Below are 24,245 nucleotides of genomic sequence, written 5' to 3' on the forward strand. Positions count from 1 at the left end.
TTAACATTTCCTCTTGGAAAGCTATGCTGCCTTTGATTTTTCAGAATGTCTTCAAGTGATTTGGGTCTATTTTTAATACCCGTGAGACATGATGTTATAAGGAGAGCTAAATATAGGGGCCACATCCCCGTTTCTTTTATTCATTGGCCTTAATCTTCTTTAGGAGGAAAAGAAAACGCACGCGGTATTTCACCAGCGAGTTGTGATGTTTGCCCCGATGGGCCCCGCTGAAAGGAAATTCATAAATACTGTGTCGGAAATAAAGATAATTAATTGATTTTTTCTGGAGAAAACATTAAGTGGGAGTTTATGTTCAACCTCCCCTGTCTGCTGAAGACTTCGAGATAGTTCCTTTCATTTCCCTCAGGGTCCTTTGGGGACAGCAGTCAGCCTGTGTTACTAGAGCAAGCTTCAGCACCCTACCGTCGGAATCCAGAAGAGTGGGACAGTCAGCCAAAAATAACACACGGCAACAGAGCAGCCGCTATAATTCCAGTTCATTATAAACTGACAAGGCTGCTGCTTCTTCCTTTTTTAAAAGAAGGCATTAAGTGCATGTTAAAAGCAAACAACTTTGTGAGCACCCATTGGACCAGAAGGAGAGACTAGGGCTTCTTGTACAGCTGTGAGCCTGAGGGATCTGTGCTGGATGGCTTTGCTTTCTCCATTTTACGTGTTTTTTTCATGCCTTTGCATTGCCCACACTCCTTCCGGATCCATCATTTCCGTTTGCCTTGAGTGGATCCCCATATTATCAGCATCTGGGATGTGGCTTGGAAAAGCCCCTGAGGTGAGTCTTCAATCTGGTGCTGATGCCATCACCTCCTTTAGTTTTTATGGCAGCTGACGAAGGAAAGGAAGGCAGTTGGGAGGGTGGCTAACAAAATGGGCTCTAGAAATCTCCACTTGCTCCTGGCTCCACTCCTTTAAAGCCATGAGCACTTTGGAAAGCTATTCAACTTTTTCATGCTTCAGTTTCTCTGTAAAAGAATAATCATGATAATATCTTATAGAATTGTTTTAAAGATTGAAGCACATGGCATGTAGTAAGCACTCAACATCCTTTAGTCTCTAAGTCTATCAGTGTAACAAAGGGTGAGGCTGGTGAGTCTTCTAGAGCTGTGACATGATTCAAGTCCCTGGTTTGATATATATTTATTGTTTTAACAATCATCTGCACGATGCTCTTGGCTTAATTTGGTTTCTAAATCTGCTCACGGTCCTGATTCCCAGTGTTGTTTTAGGTAGGGTGGCAGCCTCAGCTTTCGATGAGAAGTTGCTTCGATGAGTGTTGTATCTGTGCTCCACATGGGCTGTCTCTTGGAGAAGAGGTCTTCCGTCTCTGCCTCCTCCACCATTCCTCAATAAATAAGAACAGCCCACAACCCCTGCCTGAGAGATAGATCGACAGCTGGCAACATGGGAGGATGTCTTTTCCAATGAGGTAGAAATCCAAAGGTCCCGAATAGCACTTGTTCTGCCCAAGTCCAGGAAATATAGTCCCCACCTACTACCTGAACTTTCCGGAAGCAGCTGCATTTTATAATCTCTGCTTGTGTCTGCTCCTGTCCCTCTGACTTTAAGGAAGTCACCACTCCAAAGGAGGACATCATTGTTAAATGCCATTCAGAAGACTGTTAATATCTCTGCTGATCTCAAGTTGGTCTGGCTCTGAAGGGGACCTTTGTGGAAATGGCTTTGGGGGTATTAGGTCAGAAGGACCCTAGTTCCCCAATTTCTCTATTTATGCAAATCATTGTCTAGAATCTAGCAGAGGAGAGTTTGTGTGTGTGGACTGCAGTGTCTTGTAGGCACCCATGGATATTTAGATTTGGAGATGAGTCTGTAAAGGAAAAATAATTCAGAGGTCAGGGTACCATGAAGTATTGTTACTCGTGCTGTGGTCTGCACAGCTGTAGAAACATTTCAGAGACTGTTTTATTTTAAAGTGCTACCACCCCAAACCTTAAATCTAGATTTTATGTTAAGGGTTGGGACAGGGACTCCATGTCACTCTTCTCCAAGGACACTGCAGTCTGAGCAGAACTCCTGGAGGTGAGCTGTGTGGGCCCAGGAGGTTGGAATGGGATGGATTCTTGGGGTGGTGCGAGCACAGCCCCTTCTCCGTAGCTCAGATATTACTTGGGGCTGAAATGGTTTGCTTAGCTGACTGTCTTTCTCAGACGACGGTAGGGCTTCCATGTGTTTCCCTCATCTCTCAATCACTAGTACCCAGCACCATTCTTAGCACATAGTAGGTGTTTAGGTCATGCTTTTAGAATCCATGAGCAATAACAATAAAATGATGTAAAAATACCACTTTTCACCTGTTTACTCATGAAGAAAGACATTTATCTTGATTTCTGTTACAGGGCTGGATTTATCTCTGATGCCAATTTGGGACTCAGAAAAACATTTGAATTTGAATTCTGACATTTGGTCTGTCTATGTATTTATGGTTTGTTTGATAGCTCTAATAGGCACATTTGAAATCTAAAATGAAGTGAATTAAATAAATTGTAGAATTTGTCTCCCTACCCCTACTTCCTACACCCTGAAACTCTTAAACAAATGTGTGCTCAGTTTCATGGTTGCTAGGTTAATACATGGTCTGCATCTGTAAATTCGAGTTCATTTGTTGTAGAACTTTAAAAATATTACGCCTGTTCAGACAGAAGCTAGAACGTATGAATTTAGCTCTTATTTTGTAGTTCTTGTCATAATGCTTTCCTGGAAAAAATAAATGAACAGCCATGTTTGTCGCAAGTGGCCTTACCTCTAAATTATATTGTTGTTGTTGTTGTTGTTGTTTTTTGTGTGTACGCCAGATCCTTGATTTTGCTTTAACTTGGTTTTCATGGTTTAATTTCTTTTAGTTGGTAAAGATTATTCATCACTCATTTAATTCCAAGGTTATCTATTGATTCTTTTCTCCTCATTTGGTATTTTCTGGCATTTTGTGGCACTCAGTATTGATTTATATAATATCAGTCATCTAAATGTTCGTAGGAGGTATCGTTCACTTGTCATCAGCTGTTTTTCTGAACTAGTAAGTGGAATGTTATGTATGTCGAGGATGTTGGGTGATTTAAAGGCGGGAGTCTTGCCCTTCACACCTACTGGAACATGCTTATAAAAATCCTTATATAATTTGGAAGTGAAATCATTGAGAAGGTTCTCCAGAGGTAGCATCAAGCAGTTTCTTGGGGTGGAGGGAGGAGCTCAATTCTTCCCTGTAACATTTATCAACCATTCTGTTCCTCAGCCACTGTGAATTTACACTTAATAATAATAATAATAATAATAATAATAATAAATAATAATAATAAAACTTGCTATGCAAATAGACCTGTAAGGTAGGTCTCCCTAGTCCATTGATTCTTAAACTTGAGGAATCAGCCTCATAAAAATGCAAATGAAATTCTGTAGATCTGGAGTAGGGCCTGAGATTCTGCATTTCTAACAAGCTCCTACTGATGCTGGTCTGTACAGTTTGAGTAACAAGTCCTTAGCCCACCTTCCAACCAAATTCCCATCTTAATTTGCTTGGATTTTGAAATCCTCGAGCTGTATCTGAGATTCCCCTTGCATTAAGATGTTAGGATTAGGAGTAAGAGAGAAGAGATGTGCCTCACCACCCACCTCCATTTTATTTTATACCAGTGATTAGAATCTAGGTATAAGTTACAAGTATGTAAACCAATTGGATGGTTCTTAAATAATCTTCAATCCAAAATATTTGGTGTTTGATCAATTCAGTTGTCATGAGTTTTTGAATTCATATTTCGTAAATTTATTTGTGCCTGAGGGACTTTGGCAATTCCTCACCTCCTCTCTTCTACGCCTTTCTCCTCTCTGAGGTTCCTCTGACCCCTCCTAATAAGGTTCCTCCTTATTCCATGCCTGATTGTAAAGAGTTTTACTCTCCAAGCCCAACTAGAAAATAACTTGTGCCGGTGTTAGGATATAAAGCTTTAGGGTACCCCTCCTATGAGTATTCGCAATTTCATAGATAGTGACTGAAAAGTTTTTAAAATCAAAAGATATGGCTGGTGGAATTTTAGCCCCCCTGACAGTCTGCTGGAGGATTTTATTTGGGAGGTGTGGGGGGTCGTGGAGAGGGAAAGATGTTTCCAGCTTACCATGTGACCTGTTTCTCATTCATCTTCCTCATACTGTCTATCTTCTCACTCTCCTCATTACTCCATTGGTCATCATTTCTGGAAGCTTATGACTTCAGATAGTCTTTAAAGTAAACTTTTTTTTTAAACTTCTGTTTATTTCAAGTGCGTTTTTCCAGGACCCATCAGCTCCAAGTCAAGTAGTTGTTTCAGTCTAGTTGTGGAGGGCGCAGCTCACAGTGGCCCATGTGGGGATCGAACTGGCAACCTTGTTGTTAAGAGCACCGCGCTCTAGCCAACTGAGCTAACCGGCCGCCCCTGAAGTAAACTCTTTAAGAAAGTATTCTTTAATTCCGCTGTGCTTAATATTTTCTAAGGCAATGCTCTGTGTCTCTGGGTTCCCTCAATGTCCAGGATATCATAAAGGCAGGAACAGTATATAAACATACTGGAAGGGGAGATATTATTTTTATATTGAATTGGGAAGGATGATATATGGAATGTCTTCACCTGGTCGGACTTAGATTTGATTCTTCTCAAATCAGCGACGACTCATATGTAGAGAAAAATTGAGGTTCTCATCTGTATGTTGTTTTTTATTACATTATTTTGCTTCAGGCTCAAACATATCAAAGTAATTCAGACACTGTGGATGAAATCATCTGATTTTCATCAATAAATGTCTACTAAATCCTTCCGATTATAGGCAGTTGGTATTATTACACAGTTGTAGGAAGACACAGTAATACCATGCAGTAATTAATTGAAGTCTACGTGGCTGAAATTTATACAACATTTAATTTTATAGTTATAACCAGACTGTTTCTCACGTAAGTGATATAAGTAGACTTAGGTATTGAAATGGATTCTGTTTCTTGGTTTGAAAATTTGAGTCTACTGCTTTCTATCTCTGTTCATTATGCATAGGTTAAGAAGTCCTTCCTGGTTTACCTCATTTTTTTTTTTTTAACGCAGACGCCTTCTTATTCCATACAATTGAAAATGGTTGTTGACTGATTAATCACATAAGTTGATTAAGTTGGGGGATCATAAAGCATGTACATACATAAAACATTTGACTTTTGCTTAAATTCCATAAATGCACATTTATTCACCACTATTTTGCTATGGAACCAAGGCCTTTTTTCCTAAGTAGGTGCCCACAGAGTGGAACTCTGGAGTCTTTTTTTTTTTTGTATAAACTATATTCCTAAAGGATTCTCTACAAATTTCAGTTTCAGTTTCTTTAAAGTGAATTAAGAATTTAAAGATAGTGTGACCTGAGAAGAGAGTCTGTGTAGATTTTTAAGATCCCTGCCTCTACACCAGCAATTTCTTTAAAGGAAATTTTCTTTAAATTAAAGTTAATTGGGGTGACAATGGTTAGTAAAGTTACATAGGTTTCAAGTGTACAATTCTGTAATACATCATCTATATATCATATCACCACCCAGAGTCAGTTTTCCTTCCATCACCATATATCTGACCCCTTTTACCCTCATCTACCACCCCCACGCTTACCCTCTGGTAACCACGAAACTATTGCTATGTGGGATATAAAACTGAAAGCAACAAAGGAACACGACAATCAAATAAAGAAACAAAAACTCATAGACGTAGACAATACTTTATTGGATCTTTCCAAGACATTTGACTAGTTTCATGAAAGCAACAGCTCCCTTTCCATTGAAACTCATATTTTATAGATGTACTATTTAATTAAATTATATAGTTACATTGATGGGCACAGCTGGATAAATAGGATTGGAAACAAACGCAAGTGAATCTTGGTACGCATACAACTCAGTTACGTGGGAACCAAAGTGTGTGAGACTACGAGAGAGCATTCTACCAGCCACAGTGTGCTGTTGGCCCAAATCCCGTGGGCATCACTGTAGTACAGCTTAGATGTTTTACAGAGAGAATGGCAAGGATTCTTTTTTTTTTCTTCTTCCTTTCTGAAATATGACTATAACACCAGAGTTCATTCTTTTCAAATTTATCACTCTGATGACAGTTGTTTTTGTTTTGTTTTGTTAGCGTTAATATGCGGACATCTCTGATGTTGTGGAATGGATACATTATTCCAGTTTTTTTGTGAAGCAAATTTCTGAAGATAAACACTTCACCATTAGCTTCCAACAATAATAATTTTAAAAAAGCAAAAACAGAAGTAAAACTTTGTGAGAAAAATCTCTTGGAAAATTTCATTGAGAATGGATTTAAAGTGAGAATGTATAATAAAAAGGGCGGTAGGAACTCATAAAAACTCTAGCCCAGGTGTTAAGGGAAAGTGTGTTCAAAATCCTATGGGTGGGTAAAAGGCCATTACATTCCCTCCTCGCCTGGGGACTCCTCGGCTCTGTACTTATTGTCATCTGTGGCCCCCTGCCCCCTCCACCTCAGGGTTCCTTTCGTTTTCTCCTCTAGACTGAATTTCTGCATCTAATAGAACAGGTTCAAGTGCCATATTCTACCATCACAGAACACCGCGAACTGCACGGTTTAATTCACTTGGAAAACTCTTTATTTTCTAGCCTTTTGAGTCTTGAAATGAAGTATTCACACGTTTTTATTATGTAAGTTAAAGGAATTTTCCTTAAAACCAAGGGAAGGCATTTTGTATAGATTTTTCCTATTTCATTTTTATATATATAACTTTTCCATGAGGAAATGTTACAAATTCTAACACTTTCGATTTGTTATTAGTCAGCGTATTCTTAACAAGCTGCTTATCTTGAGGGAAAAATAGTGATTTGCTGGCAATCCTTGGCATTCCTTGGCTTGGAAATGCATCATTACAATCTCTGCCTTCATCTTGACATGGTGTTCTCCCTGTGTGTGTCTGTGTTTCTGTTCACTTTCCTCACTTTTTGTAAGGACACTTGTCATACTGCATTAAGGCCCACCTAATAACTTTGAGCTTGAGTCCCTTTGTAAAGACACTATATCCAAATAAGGTCACATTCCGAAGTGCTAGGGGTAAGGGGTTCAACACATCTCTTTGAGAGGACACAGTTCAATGCATAAAACTGGGTATAGTTATTAGCACGTGCATTTGAAAATTATTAAAAAAAAAAAAAAAAAAGGTTCTCCTAGTGGTTCCATAAGCATGTTCCAGAGCATGCTTATGTCTTGAATGTCACTGCTGTGCTCTGGCCAGAGTGTTATTCATGGTTTCCTTATACTTGATTTTCATAGTTGAAACTTCCTTTCATGAAAACGTTTAACAAAGATAGAAACAAAACTAATTCCTTTTTGATTGCTTGATTTAAGAATAGTGAATAAAAGCTATGCTATTTAATAAGCTCCTGTATTCATGTATGTTCTCATTATGTTTACAGTTTGGATACGTGTACTTTATCAGTAGTGAATGCATACTGAGCTACATTTATTATTAGAGGCTTCATTTTGCTTTCATTAATTTCCTTGCTAAATGATAAGTAGAATTAAAGTCATGCTATTCTGAGTTTGCATTCTGAGACAGAGTGACGCTGCATTATTGAATGCTTTTACCCTTTCTTTTTAAAATTCATATTTCGACATCATCTATGGAAATTGCCACACTTCATGCTACTCACTTATGAACAGGAAAAACTCAGGCTATAAAGGAAGGAGGAAACAGTAAAATACGGGGAAATGGGTAGAACGAAGTGGGGCTTGTAATGGAATCTACTTAAAATAATATTTCAGGCTTATTCCATGCTTGTGATAAATGCTCTAGCTAGATCAGTTAGTTATTCTTACAACAACTCTGTATAGTAAGGGCAGTGTATTGGTCAGGGTAGGCTAGGTTATACTGATGCAATAAATAATCCTGGAAGTTTATTTCTTGTTCCCGTAATGTCTGTCGTTGGTCCAGGTGAGTCTCCAAGGCAACTGCTCTCCACGAGTTGGCTCAGCATTGTAGCCTGCTTTGGTGGTACAGCAGGTCTTATCAGCACTTGCTTTGCAATCACTGCACTTAGGGAGAAGTGGGCTGAGAATCAAGGCCTGCCCCCGGAAAGAGATACCCGTCGTTTTTCTTATAGTTCATTGGCCAAAACAAGTCACAGTTATGCCTAAGTTTAAGGAGTTTAAGGAAATGCAGTCTTGCTATGTTTCTAGAATGAAGGGGAACCAGATATTGATGAACAATAATATGCCTAAGTTAGGCATATTATTGGTGGGTATAAAGGTTAGGTAATCTGCCCAGGGACACACAGCTACATAATAATGGAGCTGCCAATACAATCTAGGTCTCTTTGACATCAAAAATTATTGTATGTTCAACCTCTTTGTATACAGCTTTCCATAAGAACTGATTCAACTACCTTGCATATGGTGTGATACAAATGGTAAAAATAATTGCTCTCAGTTTTTCTTTCTTTCTTTCTTTCTTTCTTTCTTTCTTCTTTCTTTCTTTCTTTCTTTCTTTCTTTCTTTCTTTCTTTCTTTCCTTCCTTCCTTCCTTCCTTCCTCCTTCCTTCCTTCCTTCCTTCCTTCCTTCCTTCCTTCCTTCCTTCCTTCCTTCCTCCTTTCTTCTCTCTCTCTCTCTCTCTCTGTCTCTCTCTCCCCTTCTTCTTTTCTCCTTCTCTTTCTCCTTCTCCTTCTTCTTATAAAATCCTGTCATAAGGATTTCAAGGAGATGAGAAAAACCAGATAATTGGTGAGTTCCACTGAGTTTGGTCTCTAGGAAAATTTTCGGGACACCTGCTCCTCTAGCCTTTCTCTCTTACAACTCAGGGTAACCTCTGAAGAAGCATCTGAATATTCTCAGTAAAAGAGAGGAGCCAAGCAAGTAAAGGAAGGATTTTGCATTTAACTGCTTTGCTAGGCTGAGGTAGATAGTATAGTGTTATGATTATTAAAAGGAAAATAATGGCAAGATAGATTTATATGGCAATTTAGTCTATAAAACATGTTTCTGTGTAGTCTTTAGATGAGAACAAGCCTGCATGCATACTCATCCACTGTGATGCCATATCAGTGAGTTGTGATATGGGACTGCCTCAATGAAAGGGCAGTATGAAGTATGAAGCAGGGATCAAACACACAGGCCTTAGACTCTGATCTGGGCTAACCCTTGGCCCATCACCTAGGCAAATAGCTTTGTCTCTCTTGGATTCTTCATCTGTGAATCAGGAGCTTAATGACGACTTCATAGAATGTTTGCAAAGGATAATTGAGGTAAGGTTAATAAAGCAATTTAACCCAGGGCTGGTATCGAGCTCCATGCTCAGAAAAGGCTGGGTGCTCTTATTATTATTATGGTGGTCATTGTTGTAAGAATTTTTCAATAAGGCATATGATTATTAGACTCTGTGCAGTGGTAGATCATAGCGGGAATATTACAATTGCTTCTGGAATATTATAATAATCACTATCACTAGAGATAGTGGAATATAGTTTGAGACTGGCATCCAGGATTGAGAAATTACCTGACACCGTCTTACATGGTTTGATGAAGGAACTAGCAAGATGTGACATGGAAAAGAGACACTTTAGCAGAAGCCTGAGAGCGTGGGCCTCTAGTGTCTTTTGCTTTCTGAAGGGTTGTCCTACAGAATAAGCTTTAATTCCTTATGGAATTACAAAAATAGTACTGCCATGGTTGTTATGGTCATTACAGGGAGACATATATCAGTTCATTTTGAGACAAAGCTATCAACCATAGAACAGAAAGTGCTGGGAGGGAGGGAGTTTACCGTCATGGGTAGCAGAAGCATTGTTTGGATGGGTACTGGCAGGGTCATGAGGATTCAAGCATCAGTTGAGTGATTAGATTAGAGAAACAAGAACTGATAATACTGAGTTCTGTGATTCTCATTCTGGGTGCTCAACAGAATTATCCAGAGAGATTTTAAAAAATATATCAGGGTCTTGGACCAATTAAATCAGAATCTCATGGGAATGAGTCCTCGGCAATAGTATTTTTACAAAGCCTCTTAGTTGATTTTATTCTGTTCTATTGTACAGTCAAATTTGGGAACCACTGTTCTAACTGAAAAGAAGTAGGTGCCATGACAGTAGCTCCCAGCTGCATATCTTAAAGCTACAGGTACTTGACATTGATAAGCAGGAAAGAGGATCATTCTGTGTGACAAACAGTAATGAAGTAGGACAGAGTTTGGATGAGTTTGGTTTGGTGGAGCCCCACATTTTGAGGACTCCATCCAAATGGAAGCCTCTGATCATTTTGGATAATGGTTTGGAAAAGGGGTTGAAGATTCATGGTCAGGTGGAAATGCTGCTGCAGAATATCCTATGGCGGGGGTGGGGGAATGGGAAGGTAGAAAGCAGGGATTGTAGATGCTCAGGATTCAACTACAGGAAGGAGTCTATTTTCACCCCAAGGAGCTTGCTATTTTTCATGTTTACTGGCTGCGGAGTGATTCATACAGTGTTGGGGGACATGTGTTCAAATGAAATGTGTGGCTTCTATGTAAAGTAGCTTGTTTCTTCCAGGATACTCCAGTCCACTGATGCAACCTTGCAGAATAATACGAATTCTGGTGTGTGTGTGTGTGTGTGTGTGTGTGTGTGTTGGATGAGGAGAAGATGGAGCACACATAAAAATGCATACTTCTAGGGCATAGAGCATGCCTTCACTTCCCTCCTCTGACCTTTACACCAGAAGCATAAGAATGACCCATTGTCCACTGGCCCTGGAGCTTGGTCGTTCCTAATCTCTGGACGCTCAGTAACTGAGCTAGCCTCCCACTTGGCCAGCTGGCAGCTGCCAGACTAGCCCCATGTATCCCAAATTTGTTCCCACGTGGCTTCTTCCTGTCCGATCCCTTATCCTCTGGCATGGCATTTTCTCCATGACAGTCTGCCCCTGAACTGCACTCGCTGCCGCTTTGGTAGAGGCTTGCAACGAAAGAAAGTAACAACCACTGGACTGGCAAATCCAGTTTGTGCAAGCAGCATCAGCAATGGATGAGACCTCCCCCAGGCTGGAAGAAGACTGGAAAAAAGGACTTCAGCGAGAAGCAAGCTGGCAGGTAAGTGACATCTTCAGCTTCAGATGGACCCAAATTTCTCTCTCAACTCTTTTAGCCCAAGTCTAGGTATTTCACATCAGTCTGTTTGCAGAAATGCATTATCTGCAGGCACATCCATTTGGGAAAAGTCATCATTGGTTTCCATTTCTTTGTAAACCATGCAAATACATCTCGAGATGAATTTACTCTAGATTCTTGAGCAAGCTAATAGGGTTTACAAATCTATAGATGTTGCTAAATTTATACTTTCTTAATAAAGGCCCTTGAATTAACAAGTTGCAGGTGTAAATCAAAGGAAACATGCAGATTTGGTTTGTGTGAGTGTAAGTTCGTAGCAGTATAAAAATTTAATACAACACCTGTCATCAGACTTACTTTATGATGTTGTAGTAGCTTGGAATAAGGGACTTGGTTTTAACCTATTTTAATGAGGTGACTATTCTTTTAATGCAGCTTGCCTGCCTTTCTTATTTATGCTGAACTCATAATAGGTAGAAGCTCTGTGGTATACAGAGAGTTCAAGCTAAAGGATTCATTTTGGTGTAGAGGCAGTTTTCATTAAAATATGCAAAGCAGTAATGTTTATACGTTACAATACCTATTTCAAATTAGCAAAATTATATGCTCCTGTCTCGTAAGCTGCCAACTGAAATCCCTTCCTAAATCCTGTTGAATGGCTTTGATTACTCTTCTTCACATTACACATTACACACCTCTGATGCATATTTTTATGCATCCACTCCATTGCCATTTAATTAGACAACAATATTGAAGAGCGATGCCAGAGCTTCTTCTTCTTTTTTTTTTTTTTTAAATGCTGCTGCCTTATGGAAAAAGAACACTTCCATGCATGAAGCATTTCTTATGGGTGGTGTTGGATAAAGTGAAACCATGATCTTCCATTTTGTCCACAGCAGAAAGTTTCATATAAAAATGATGATTCAGAATGATTTGATTTTCAACATCAATATTTAAAAATAATTCTCCCTTTTTATAAGAAGAGAAACTTTTCATAAGATTTCTCCTTTGCAATAGAAGTTTCAGCAAAATGTAGTACCGAAATTGACAGATATGTTTTGTTCTAAACAATGTGATGACATTAAATAAGGAGCTTCAGAAAAACATCCTCCAGCCTATCATGAAATTGAAGTCCTTCCACTTTGAGTGGGAGCATTATTTAGTAAGTAAGAAGGGATTCAAAATATATCTCTGTGTGCTACATTGAGAATGTCACACAGTGGGTCTCCAGGGGGGTTATACAAATATTCAGATATTTTATGGTATGTTGATGTGACTTTTGTCTTTTGTTTCCATGTTTTCCTTTGGAAAGTCGGCATCTTACATGTAGTCTTCATTTCTAAGGAGGATGAAGGGAGAAAGGATGTGAGCTGATGACTCTGAGATCTCTGTGAACAAAACTAGAAACATGAAATCAAAATGTTTATATAAAAAAGCATGCATCCTACCAATGTCAGCATCTCATGAATCTTTGGCTTGATAATTTTCCCAAAGGCAGATAATGAAAATATTCTCTGTGCTGCTTGTCTCTACCTCCAAAGATGTGATCTTGTACAGCTGGTCAACCCCTGTCATTTTTATTGTGATAGCTCAAGCTCTCCCTAGAGCTAGTGAAGGTAGTGGTTATGAAAGGAATATCCTAATCTCTCATTTGGTCTTGCTGACTCTTGTTAATACATGGCATCATGGCATTGGGTGGAAAGGGTGTCATAAAGTGTCAGCTCCAGCTTGACCTGCTTCTGGCCCTCTAGCCCTCCATGAGGCCTACCTGCTGCCCCCACTCTCCCGTCATCTGTATTGCCCTGCTGGGACCCCACCTGCACAGAGTCATCCCATTTCAAGCTGATACTCAAGCTGGCCCTAAGGGAAGAAACGAAATCTGATTGCACTACATGCAAGACCTTTGTCATGAGAGGGACTTCATTTGGCCATCCATGGTGGTGAAGCTGTTGGCAGAAGTTTTAAAAACAAATTGTGATTGATGCTCATGCTTTAATTTAGCCAAATACTACATTTCTTATTGAAACTGATCCAGTACTTTCCTACCTGACTATTTATTATGGACCAATCACAGTGCCAGGGTTTTATGTGTGCATGTGTTTGAACACACACACACACACACACACACACACACACACACACACACACACACACACACACACCAATCTTTCTAAGAAGCCTAGAAGGTAGATCTGATTACTCCTCATTTTATAGATGAAGAAATTAAGACTCAAGGTGGTTACATAACCTGTCCAAAGCCACTCAGTATTCAAGTCCACGCCTGTTTGACTGCAATGTCTGTTGTTCTTCCCATTTTGGTTGCTGTGCCATCTGAACTGAATTTTATCTCATTTTTTATCTTATGGAATAATGGCTTATGAGCAGCTGTGACGTGGGCAGGCAGGAAGCAAGAGGAAGAAAGGGAAAAGCATGCCGTTCTTCTAATGGAATAATCAATCTCTGAATCATTAAGACTTTAATAAAATGCTTTTTAATAGTTTATTTTTTTAACGCTTACTCTATACCAGTCACTAAGCTACATTTCTAATTCTTTTAAGTGCTCTGACAGATCTGATTTATTCCTATTGTACATATGGGGAAACTGAGGCTCAGAGGTGTTAGGGAGTGTGCCCAAGGTCGCACAGCTACTGAGATGCTGAAATTGAATATGGACCTGCTTGGCTCTGAAGACTATACTCTTATATAAGGCTAACTCTCGGAGTGTATTTTCAAATTATATTTCGATCATACATATTGTAACTATCTCTCTCACAGTGATATGATGAGAATTGGTCCTTGAGAAATTCCCCTGATAGTATAATTTTTTTAAAAAAGTTAGAGGTGGGCAAAAATACCCTGCTCATTCACTTCTTCAGAATGTATTTTTATTGGATGCTGTTTGCCTTAAATGAACCAGCTTATTCATGGAGTTGGAAATTAACTAGATACAATTTCAAGAATCAGTTGTAAATCTGAAAATCCATTGAAGCGTGTAACCTGTACTGGAAAACCAACATCACCTGTCTTGTATAGCCCACCTCAGGTCTGGGAGAAGCTCAGGAATGGAGATGGCCGTAGCTTCTACCACCAGGTAACCGCCTGTGGAATGGCAGACTTACTTGAGGCAGTGCCTTTGTTTCTTCTCTTGTAAAAAAGGTGATGCTTGAGTGGGGCCCTGGAGGGTAGATGGGAGGAGACTTGAGAATGCTTCATTGTTCTGGGCAATTGTTAGTTGAAAAGACATTATGGAGGGACTGATGACTCATTTCCGGATAGCGTTTTGTCTTGGGTTGGTTCCCTTTCAAATAACCGATGTAATTGCAGTGTGGCCATTGTGAACTCCTCTATAGATATTGTCTGTCTGTGCTTATCTCCTCCACAAAAAGATGGATTCCTCCAGGACAGAGATACATTTGGTCTTTGTGTCTCTGCACTTAGCACTGAGCCTGGCACACACTCAACCCTTAATGGTGTTTACCTAACAGAAGGGAATTGCCAATTTGATCTGGAAGGAAACTGAGACATAGTCTGATCTTCACATTACACTTGAAGAAGAATGGAGGCGGAAGGAGGCTAAGCAATTGCCCTGAGTTAGTGAGGAGCAGAGATGACGATCTCCCTGGTCAGCCTGCTTCCTTTTCCTTGGATTGCTTCTCCCTACACTTCCTCTACCTCAACTTTCTCACTTGCAGAATTGGGACTAGAATATATCATCTGTGGCTGTTTATTGATCATGTACCCATTTGGATAGGAGTTATAGCATCAGGGTCAAGAACAAGATTGACAGCCAGACTTCTGGATTCTAACCTTGGTGTCATCAATTTCCAACCATGTAATAACGTGTTTCCCCAAAAATAAGACCTAGCCGGACCATCAGCTCTAATGTGTCTTTTGGTGCAAAAATTAATATAAGACCTGGCCTTATTTTACTATAATATATGACTGGGTCTTATATAATATAATGTAATGTAATATAATATAATATCGTATAATATCATAGGAGACCAGGTCTTATATTAATTTTTGCTCCAAAAGATGCATTAGGGCTGATTGTCTGGTTAGGTCTTATTTTCGGGCAAACACGATATTGGTAAAGTTTTTAACTTCTCAGTGCTTCAGTTTTCTCACCTATAAAATGGAGATAATTGTCCTAGCTACCGTATAAAGTTGTTGTGAGGATTAAATGAGTTAATTTATGAAAAATACTTCAAAGAACACTTCAACAAGTACTGTTTAGTGACCACAATGTGCACTATATGTGCCAGTTACCACCTATCTGTAATCTATTGAACGACTTCAGCCATTTAATGTTTTTGTTTGTTTGTTTGTTTTGTTTTTTTGAATACCTACTATGTGCAAAGTACATCCACACTAAGTGGATGAAAAAGTGATCAGAGATGTTATGCTGTTGAACTTGAGGTCATGGTAGGGAGCACACAGCTGGTTGAAAAATGCTCCATGTGTCATGGAAGCAGTAAGGAGTGGCCTCCAATCTGTCTAAGAGGTTGCATGGAGGGAGTAATACCAGAGCTAATTAAGCTAAGAGAAGGAGTTAAGCCAGTCAAATAACTATTTAGGCCAAGAGCTAGTTGTCCTTTGGTACTAGCCTTTTAGGGTGAGGCAGAAGTAGTGAAGATGAGTCTAAAGAGGCAGGAAGGAGAAAGGTGCTGTGTGGGCAGACCAAATCGTTTCAAATGGCAGTGGAGAGCCACAGATAGGCTGTAAGCAGAGAGGGGAAAAAAATGAAGAAAAGTAAGATTATTCTTGCTTCAGTGTGAAAATAAATTGTAGTGAAATAAGACTAGAGTCCAGAAACCCAATTAAGAAGCTGCTTTACCACTTTAAGTGAGGGCTGGCTGGACCATGGAAAGAACATGGAGATAGAAAGGTAGATTTAGAAGTATATAGAAGATACCAACGTCAGGATTTGACAAGTGATTGATATAAGATATAAGGCTTTGACAAGAGTCAAATGACCCCCCACGTTTCTCTTTACAGTGGCAAGGTGAATATAGGTACCACCATCTGCAAAGAAATTACCAGAGAAGATGGTGTCTGGGCTTATGATTGGGTAGATAATAACTAACAAAATAGTGGAGGAGAGTTTTTTTGTTTTTGTTTTTTTTCTCAGTTTTTTTTTATTTTTTATTTTTTATTTTTTAATTTATTGGGGTGACAATTGTTAGTAAAATTACATAGATTTCAGGTGTGCAACTCTGTATCACATCATCCATAAATCACACTGTGTGTTCACCACCCAGAGTCAGCTCCCCTTCCATCACCATACATTTGATCCCCCTCACCCTCATCCCCCACCCCCCAACCCCCTTACCCTCTGGTAACCACCAAATTACGTTCCCCAGATTAATTTTCAAACCCGTGGCCATCCTGTGGTCACCGACTGCCCTCCAAAAGAGGAGAGTTTTAAGAAAAGTGAATATATAGATAGTTTTATGCCAGGAGAATAAACAAAACCCTGTGAGGATTCAGAAAATCCAGAGACGGTAATAACCTCAGGAAGAGTTAACATTGACGAAGAGCTTACTTTGTGCCAAGTGCTATTTTAAGTATTTGAACTCATATAATCTTCTTACATGAACTTGTAGTTGTAGAATCTTCACTGCGGCATTAGGGAGATACAAGTAGTATCTTCATGTTGTAGGTGAGGACGTTTCAAAGAAATTAAGATAACTTAACTGGTATATGGGACTTAGGCCAAAGCATCTTGGATCTAGAGCTTGTAGGTACACTGGGATGATGGCCATCCACGTGGAGCTAGGGAGCAAGGACAGTTCCACAGAGTGGATGGCCCTTGAGCCAAGTTTTTAAGGACGAGTACGATTTGCAAGCAGTGAAACCCTGAGTTAGACTCCCGGCTCACAACATCACTGATGGTGGCTATGTCATGCTTATCCACATATCCAGATAGGACGTTCTTTTGTACATGTCTCTGGGGTCAGCGGGTCTCCTGAGATTTTGAGACTGAGTTTGTCCAGGTGGTGTAGGCCAACTCCACAGCTCCCAGCAGAGGTTGCACATGGTGAAGGAGTCATCTAGCAGGGCTGGCCCATCACCTGGCAGGTCTGTGCCCAGCAGGCGATGGTGTATGGGAAACGGTAGGCCTGACTGGGGAAAGTCTACTTGTCCTAGACGTGTTATCTCAGGCAAGTCCCTCACCTCTCTGAGCTGTTTCCTCCTCTGTAAGATGAAAAACAAAATGCCCACCTCCTAGGTAAAAATTCAGTGGCATAATGTGTGTTTGAAATAATTCTGTCTGATGGAAAGCATATTACAAGTGTAAGATTTTATTTCTGTCAACCGAAAAGAAAGCAACAGTGTACGTGAGAAATAATACCAACTACAAAAAGAGTTTTGTGTGTTCTCTACCTTCCCTTCCAATTCCATTACTACTTTGTTGTTTCAGTTTCCACATAGGAAGGAAAATAAATAGGGTTGGGGTTGGTCCCTACTCTCAGGAAAGGATTCTTGTCTTCATGTTTGAAGCACCTTGACGTTGGGATCGATGGAATAGTGGTTCATATTTTGAGTTTACACCATGTTTAGAGAAATCTACGGCAAGATACTAATGTCATCTATTTAATGAGGAAGTTGGGATGATGGGTCCCAATCAGCACCTGCGGATGTAGCCTGACCAGTGGTAATTCTATGTCAAAGCCTGATGGACTTAGCAAGCTATGGTTTGAATGTAGACGCTGTAAGAGTTTAGATTTGTCAAAAAAGAAATTCTGTTCTTTCTTTGATTGCTACATTTGTGGCACAATGGTATGTTTGAGAAGACCCCTTTTCTTGCTGGTTGTAATTTTTTGTTGTTGTCTTTTAAATTGTGTGGGACTCATTCATTCGTTCATTCATTTGGTCAAGGAAGGTGAAGTGTTTGATGTATTTCTTAGATTCAAATATCATAGATTTATAAGGCTACACGAGACCTTGGGATGACATGCCATTGTTTGTTTTCACCATACATGCTCCTCGCTCTGAGCAGAAGCAAGTCCAAAAGGTTGAAGACAGATGAGCTTAAATAGCTTCCCTCTGTAACTCACTCTGAGGTCTCATGAACAATCCTTCGACATTCTTCCTCGCGGTGGATTTAACCACTCCTGTTGCAGCTTAGGACCAGTTCCACTCCTTCATTCTCCCTGGAGGTGGAGAAAAACAGCTCAGTCACTGTCGTCAGGAATCAGCCTTCCTGGCCTTGAAGATCATTATGAAAGCAGCCTCCAGCTTTTGCTTCTCAAGGCTAAGCAACCCGAGTCCTCAGGTGTAATTCTTCATTTCCATCTCCTTGAGTTTCTCGGAACCTTCTCCAAGCCTTTTCATTACCTTTAGCTTCCATAGCCTAGAAGGTTTCAGGAGTATGTAGCAAGGGCTCACCAGTTGTGATCATCTGCTCATGTATTTAGTCAGCTAATGCACATTTATTGAGCTTAACATTTTAAATACTAGACTTCTGGGAAAAGCCCTGAGGGTACAATAATAAATAACAACAGCATAACGTAGCACTGAAGAGACTGGTTCATATCCTGGATCACTGCTTACCAGCTGTGTCACCCTGCATTTTACTTTAAGTTTCTAAGTCTCAGTTCCCTCATGGGCAAAATGAGAAAACAATAGTATCTATCTCATAGGGCTGTTGTGAGGATTAAATGGATAGGTACACGGAATGCACTTGGAATATTGGTTGACGCATAGTTTGAGTTATGTAACTGTTAAATAAAATAAAAATGAAATAAGATGCAGACCCTTGTTTATCCTTGGAAGGATAAACTAATAAATAGAGAACTACGTTCGGTGCTGTAGTACAGTCTGAGCATGTGGGATGGAAGTTCAGAGGACCGAGAGGAATTACATGTCAGGGCATCAGGAAGGGCTTCGGGAATCAAGGGAGGTGACCTGTTTCATGTACTTCTTCACATGTCATTGACTTAGAATGCTGGGAGGGACCTTGGGATGACATCTCATTGTTCATTTGCACCCGACACAGATCACTGAGTTGGATTTTAGGAGAAGATTAAGGGCTTGCTAGGTGGTGAAGAGGGTGAAAAGGTATTTTAGTCAGAGGAAGCCTTATGAACAAAGAACTAGAAGAATAAATGTTGGGCACATGTTTTATAAATGGTGAGTGGCTGGCTGTGCCATGCGGTGTGAGGGGCAGTGAGACGGGGAAGAGGTCCTTCCATGTGGGTGAGGAGTTGGTGAGTGGAGTTGGAAGCCTTGTGGAGGCATTTGCTTTATCCTTAATCTCATCCATCCATGCTGTAGATCAGTTCTGGAGGCTGCCAAAGCATTTCAGGTTTCTCTACTAATAGTGTTTTTACTCTGTCTTGGATCAGAGTTATGTGTTAATCCCTGGAGGCCAGAATCTGAATCTTACTCATTTTCCTATTTTGCTCACGGCCTTGCATAGGCCCAGGTCTAGAGTAGGTTTAAGTCGTGTGTGTTGAAATCAAGTTTGCCATGTTCAACCAGTGCCCTCGTCTGCCTGTTCTAGAACAACCAGTTGTGCTTATGCATGAAGGAACAAATGCAAATAAATGAATCCAGGGATTTTACCGTTTTCAAATTTGACTCAATTTCGAGCCCCTCTTGGGAAGGGAACGATTTTGTGTAAAACCCCCCAAAACCAATATAAGAACCAAATTCTCCCAGTGGTGTCTTTGCCTTTTACATTCGCTTCCTGTGTTCCTGTGTGCCACGTTCACGATCAATTATTCTGACTGGGGCCCGATGAATCTTGAGCGAGTTTAAGACTTACGCTCTTTTCTTCTTGAACTCTTTCTTGAGTGTTGACTTACGCAGGTTGCAATTCGTGCTGACAATGGCTAAAAAACATTTGAGAGATGGAGGGCAGATTTTTAAAAGAAGGTTAAGGGAAAGGCAGCTCTTGAGTATCTAAAGAGACAAATATGTTTTACATCAAGTCCCCCTGTTGAAAAAATGTCAAAAGAAGTGAGAAATACTCAAGTTGTAGCAGCTGGTTGAATGCAGCTATTCTCGCTTAGGGCACAAAAGCCACAATTTTCTATCTAATTCACTACTCAATCATTCCATGGCCCCTGTCTTAAGCTCAATTTAAACTCAGTCCCCAGTACACAGAGCCACTGTAGAGCGTATAAAGAAATGCCTGGACGAGGGATCGAGGGAGGAAGGAGCCACGTGGTGACCCAAAGCTTGAGTTACCAAGTATCCTGGGCTTATGTGGCATCTCCAACACCTCTTACAAAGTCCATGTAAAATAGGTCATTTCTTCTTTAGCCTTTCAATTGTGATTATCTCCGCCTGACAGAGTAATATGATCAGGCACAGCCTGATGCTTCTGTTCAAATGCTCGCCACATGTTTTGGGAAAACAGTCAAATTTAGTGGAAACTTGGGGGTAGTGCCTGGACTGGAAGTTTGCTGCCTCCAGGGCTTTGAATTGAAATGGAAACGGCTGATTCTTGGCAGAACTCCATTACTGTTGATGACTATTTGTCTTTTTCAGAGGAGTTTGGGTGAGCAACAAATATGACTGCTCTTTAGGGAGAGCATCCTGGAAACTGTTGGATCTTTCCTTACACATGTCAAGTGTGTTTCAGTTTTCAAAAACACTTTTCCATTTATACTCCTTTTTCAATCTCCTGGAAGCCCTAGGAAGGAACTGGCAACAGTAGTATTATTACCAATTGCCAAATGACTAAACAGGGTGCTGACAGGTTAGGAGTCTTGTCCAGCAGGACCAGAACTAGAACCTGGGTCTGAAGTGCAAACCTGTGCTTATTCGCTGAGATCGAACTGCCTCTCTGTTCACTGGTCAAGGGTCAGCTTTTCCAAAGCTTGTAAAACAAACAAACAAACAAACAAACAAAAAACAAAAATGTTCTTAAATTAATACTTAATTAGCCCCAGTCAATTGTCCTCTTCTTTGAAAAAGTATGACATTTAAAGCCAAAAACTTTATGTAATCATGTCTAAGAAAGAGGTTCCCCATCAGTCCCAACAGTATAAATGTCTGGTGAAAAAGCAAGATGTTCACCTTTCTCCATGCTGATCGTCATGTTTCCGGCCTGGGCTTCGTGCAGTGATGGGAGTCCGGCAGGTCTGTTACACAGTCAGTAATCCGGGGATATGCTGCAGAAATACGTAATTTTGTGTAACACTCTTAGGGACTTTATTTTTAGCATTGCTGGATTCCTTTTTTTTTTTTTTTTTTCACCCTGGAAAAGAAGGCACCCGGTCTCCTGCAACAGCTCCTTGCCAAGATTTAAATAGCACGTATCACCTCAACCCCACCTTGTGGGTGAATCAAAGTTTCAGTGATTCAGAGAGCTGAACTAATGAGACCAAAATGTTTTCTTGAGAAATTTCTAGAAACTGAAATGGTCAAGAGGTCATATAATACAGCTTTGTTATTTGTGTGGGAGTAATAATAAACTCTTAGCTGCATAGGTCTTTGCAATATTTTCTTTTCCTTAGTAATTCACACAGAACTTGTGGAACTATGGGGAAGCATCTTATGCTGTCCTTTTTCTGCATCATTATAACGTATTAATTTCATCTCCTAGAATTAATCTACTCTTCTCTCTCCCATCTCCTTTCTCAACCAAAAAAAAAAAAAAAAAAAAAAAAATTCAAAACCCTCATAGTCACCTTTAAAAACTCCTATCAGCAAGTTATACTTATTTGAAATTCTAGAATATAATATTAGTTATATCACTCACAAGCATGAGATCTGGAATCGGACCAATGTGAAGTTGGATCCTGTTTTGCCATTGACTAGTTGGATAACCTTGGATGTATTTCTGCTTTAAAGCCTTCCTTTCAGTACCTTTAAAAAAATAGGATTACAATAGTAACTTTCTTCTAAAATGATTATGAAGATGAAAGGAAGTAATATACCTAAATCTCTTGGCAAAGTGACTAGTATATAGAAAATTAAAATTAGCAATTAGCATTCTAATGGTAAAGGTGTTTCCATTTAGTCCAGGACCGTAGCAATACTGTTCACAATTTTATTCATGCCAACCTACTAATGCATAGGACGGAAGTAAGACAAAGAAAAGACAAAGATGGTCACATCATGAGGCAACATTATTGATGACTTAGGAAAGTTAAGAAAATTTAGAAAAATCAAAATATCTTAGAAAAATGAGAGTTGAGTTAGTTGATTCAACATAAATATGCAAAAATTAATAATTTTCTGGTAGTGATAACCAGTTAGAAAATAGGAAGATAAAAATCATTGAAAATAGCACTAAAATATAAACTATTAGGAATAAACTCAGTAAGTGATAACATAGACACGGTATGAAGAAAACAGTAAAATTTTAATAGAAGACATAAAAGAAGGCTTGGCTACATGGGAAAAGGTGTCATCTTCCTAGAAAAGGGGAATGAATACTGTCAACACTTTAATTCTTCTCAAATGAATATACATATTTAATGTAATTTTTAATTGAAATCGTGTCACTCCTGTTGTTTTCTGGAAACTTGACCAAGTATTCTAAAGTTCATCTTGAATAATAAATAGATCGAAAGAGCTAAAAAATATATTTAAAAAGAAGAGCAGTAAAACAGGCTTTTCTCTAATAGATATTGTAATGTACTATAAAGTTATGGTAATTAAAACAGGCTGTTGTGGAGTAAGAATCAATGGACAAAGGGGTTTGAAACAGACCAGAAAACGATGCTAGTAAAAACAAGAGTATAGAATAGGAATGTGCTCAAGGTTAGATTACATATTAGTGCAGGAACTGACAACTATGCAGTAAGTGTTGTTGAGTTACCTGGTCGGGAGAAAATACTAAAATTAAATTCTAGAGGGAAAAGAGTAAAATGTAAAAAATTCAAAACACCTAAATAAAAGGAGAAAATATAGGGTAATATTGATCTGATCTTGGAATGGGAAGGCTTTCTAAGCATAGAGGAAAAGAGTGATGGTTTTCATTATGTAAAAATTGAAAAAATTACTATGTCAGAAATGTAATAAACAAACCAACACAATCAAATAATAAAGTGGACAAATATTTTTGGCAAATCTGGTCTAAAAGGCTTGATATCTTTTACAAATTAAGAGTTCATACAAGTAAGAAATTACCTTAACATTTTACTAGAAAATAAATGAGTGTGGTGTAAGCAATTAACGGGAGGTATTATATATGTTACCAGTAAATATATGGAAAAAGTTGTAGTCATAGATCTTAGCAGAGAAATCCAAATTAAAACAATAAGGAGACACAACTGGTAAAGATTTTGAGGAACAATAACATCGATGGTAATATTGGTGATGGTGGGATGGATCCCCCACAGCTACTGCCTCTGCCTTTTGGGGGTGTAAATTATTACTACTTTTCTGGAAATCAGCTAGATAATAATGTATCAATAGCTTAATTTTTTTTTTTAATTTGACTTATTATTCTAGAAACAGATCTTATCAGAGACAAAGATATAACTTCATGTAAAAGGATGTTTATTTTGATATTTATAAAAATAAAAATTTGACTCATCTTAACTATCCCATTAGAGATGAACAGTTAGACATAATATGATACAGTCATCAAAAATGGTGTTTTCAATATTTGCTATAGGGGAGAATGCTCTTGAAATAATAGTAAGCGAGTATAGTGGAAAATATACTTTGGATTAAATATGATACCTGAAACCCAACAAAGGATAGTAACGATATAAACAAGGTTTAAACCTCAGAGGATAAAGAATTTAAAAAAAGGAAGGGATGACATTGGTGAACAAATGTCAACTGCAGTTTGAAAGCTCCAAAGAGAATAAACAAATGGTAACTGAGGCACCACATTAAAAGAAGAGTGAAATTTAAGATTGTAGGGGGCGGAATCAACAAAAAGCACGTTGCTTGGCACTGCGGAATTCTGGAACTGCTCAGGAGTTGAATGTACCAGGAACCTTAGAAGGTGAGGGTGAGGGGTAGAATGGAACATATGTGAACAAGCTGAAAGTATACAGAAAGAGCAAAGAAGCAAGATCCCCGTGGACCACAGCAGAAAACTTAGTTCATGTCCCTAATGAAGTTGATCAAGGAAAGATTTGCACTGGAGGACAGTCAGGCACCATGGGGGGACAAGTCGTAGGTAATAATGAATTGAATATAA

General features: G+C 39.2%; 1 protein-coding gene across 2 annotated transcripts in view; it reads left to right on the top strand.

Annotated features, from left to right (window-relative positions):
- Nucleotides 1-24,245, top strand: part of PPARGC1A (PPARG coactivator 1 alpha) — a 628,607-nt gene that overhangs the window by 329,113 nt on the left and 275,249 nt on the right. The window contains exon 2 of one of the 2 annotated variants that reach the window (XM_033106261.1): nucleotides 10,935-11,107. The exons of the other annotated variant lie outside the window; for it this stretch is intronic. Coding sequence (XP_032962152.1) covers nucleotides 11,039-11,107 — 69 coding nt within the window. The 5' untranslated portion in view covers nucleotides 10,935-11,038. The remainder of the gene's footprint in view (nucleotides 1-10,934; nucleotides 11,108-24,245) is intronic. 2 annotated transcript variants of the gene reach the window in all.

Source organism: Rhinolophus ferrumequinum, chromosome 5 (assembly GCF_004115265.2).
Source record: "Rhinolophus ferrumequinum isolate MPI-CBG mRhiFer1 chromosome 5, mRhiFer1_v1.p, whole genome shotgun sequence".
NCBI lineage: Eukaryota > Metazoa > Chordata > Mammalia > Chiroptera > Rhinolophidae > Rhinolophus > Rhinolophus ferrumequinum.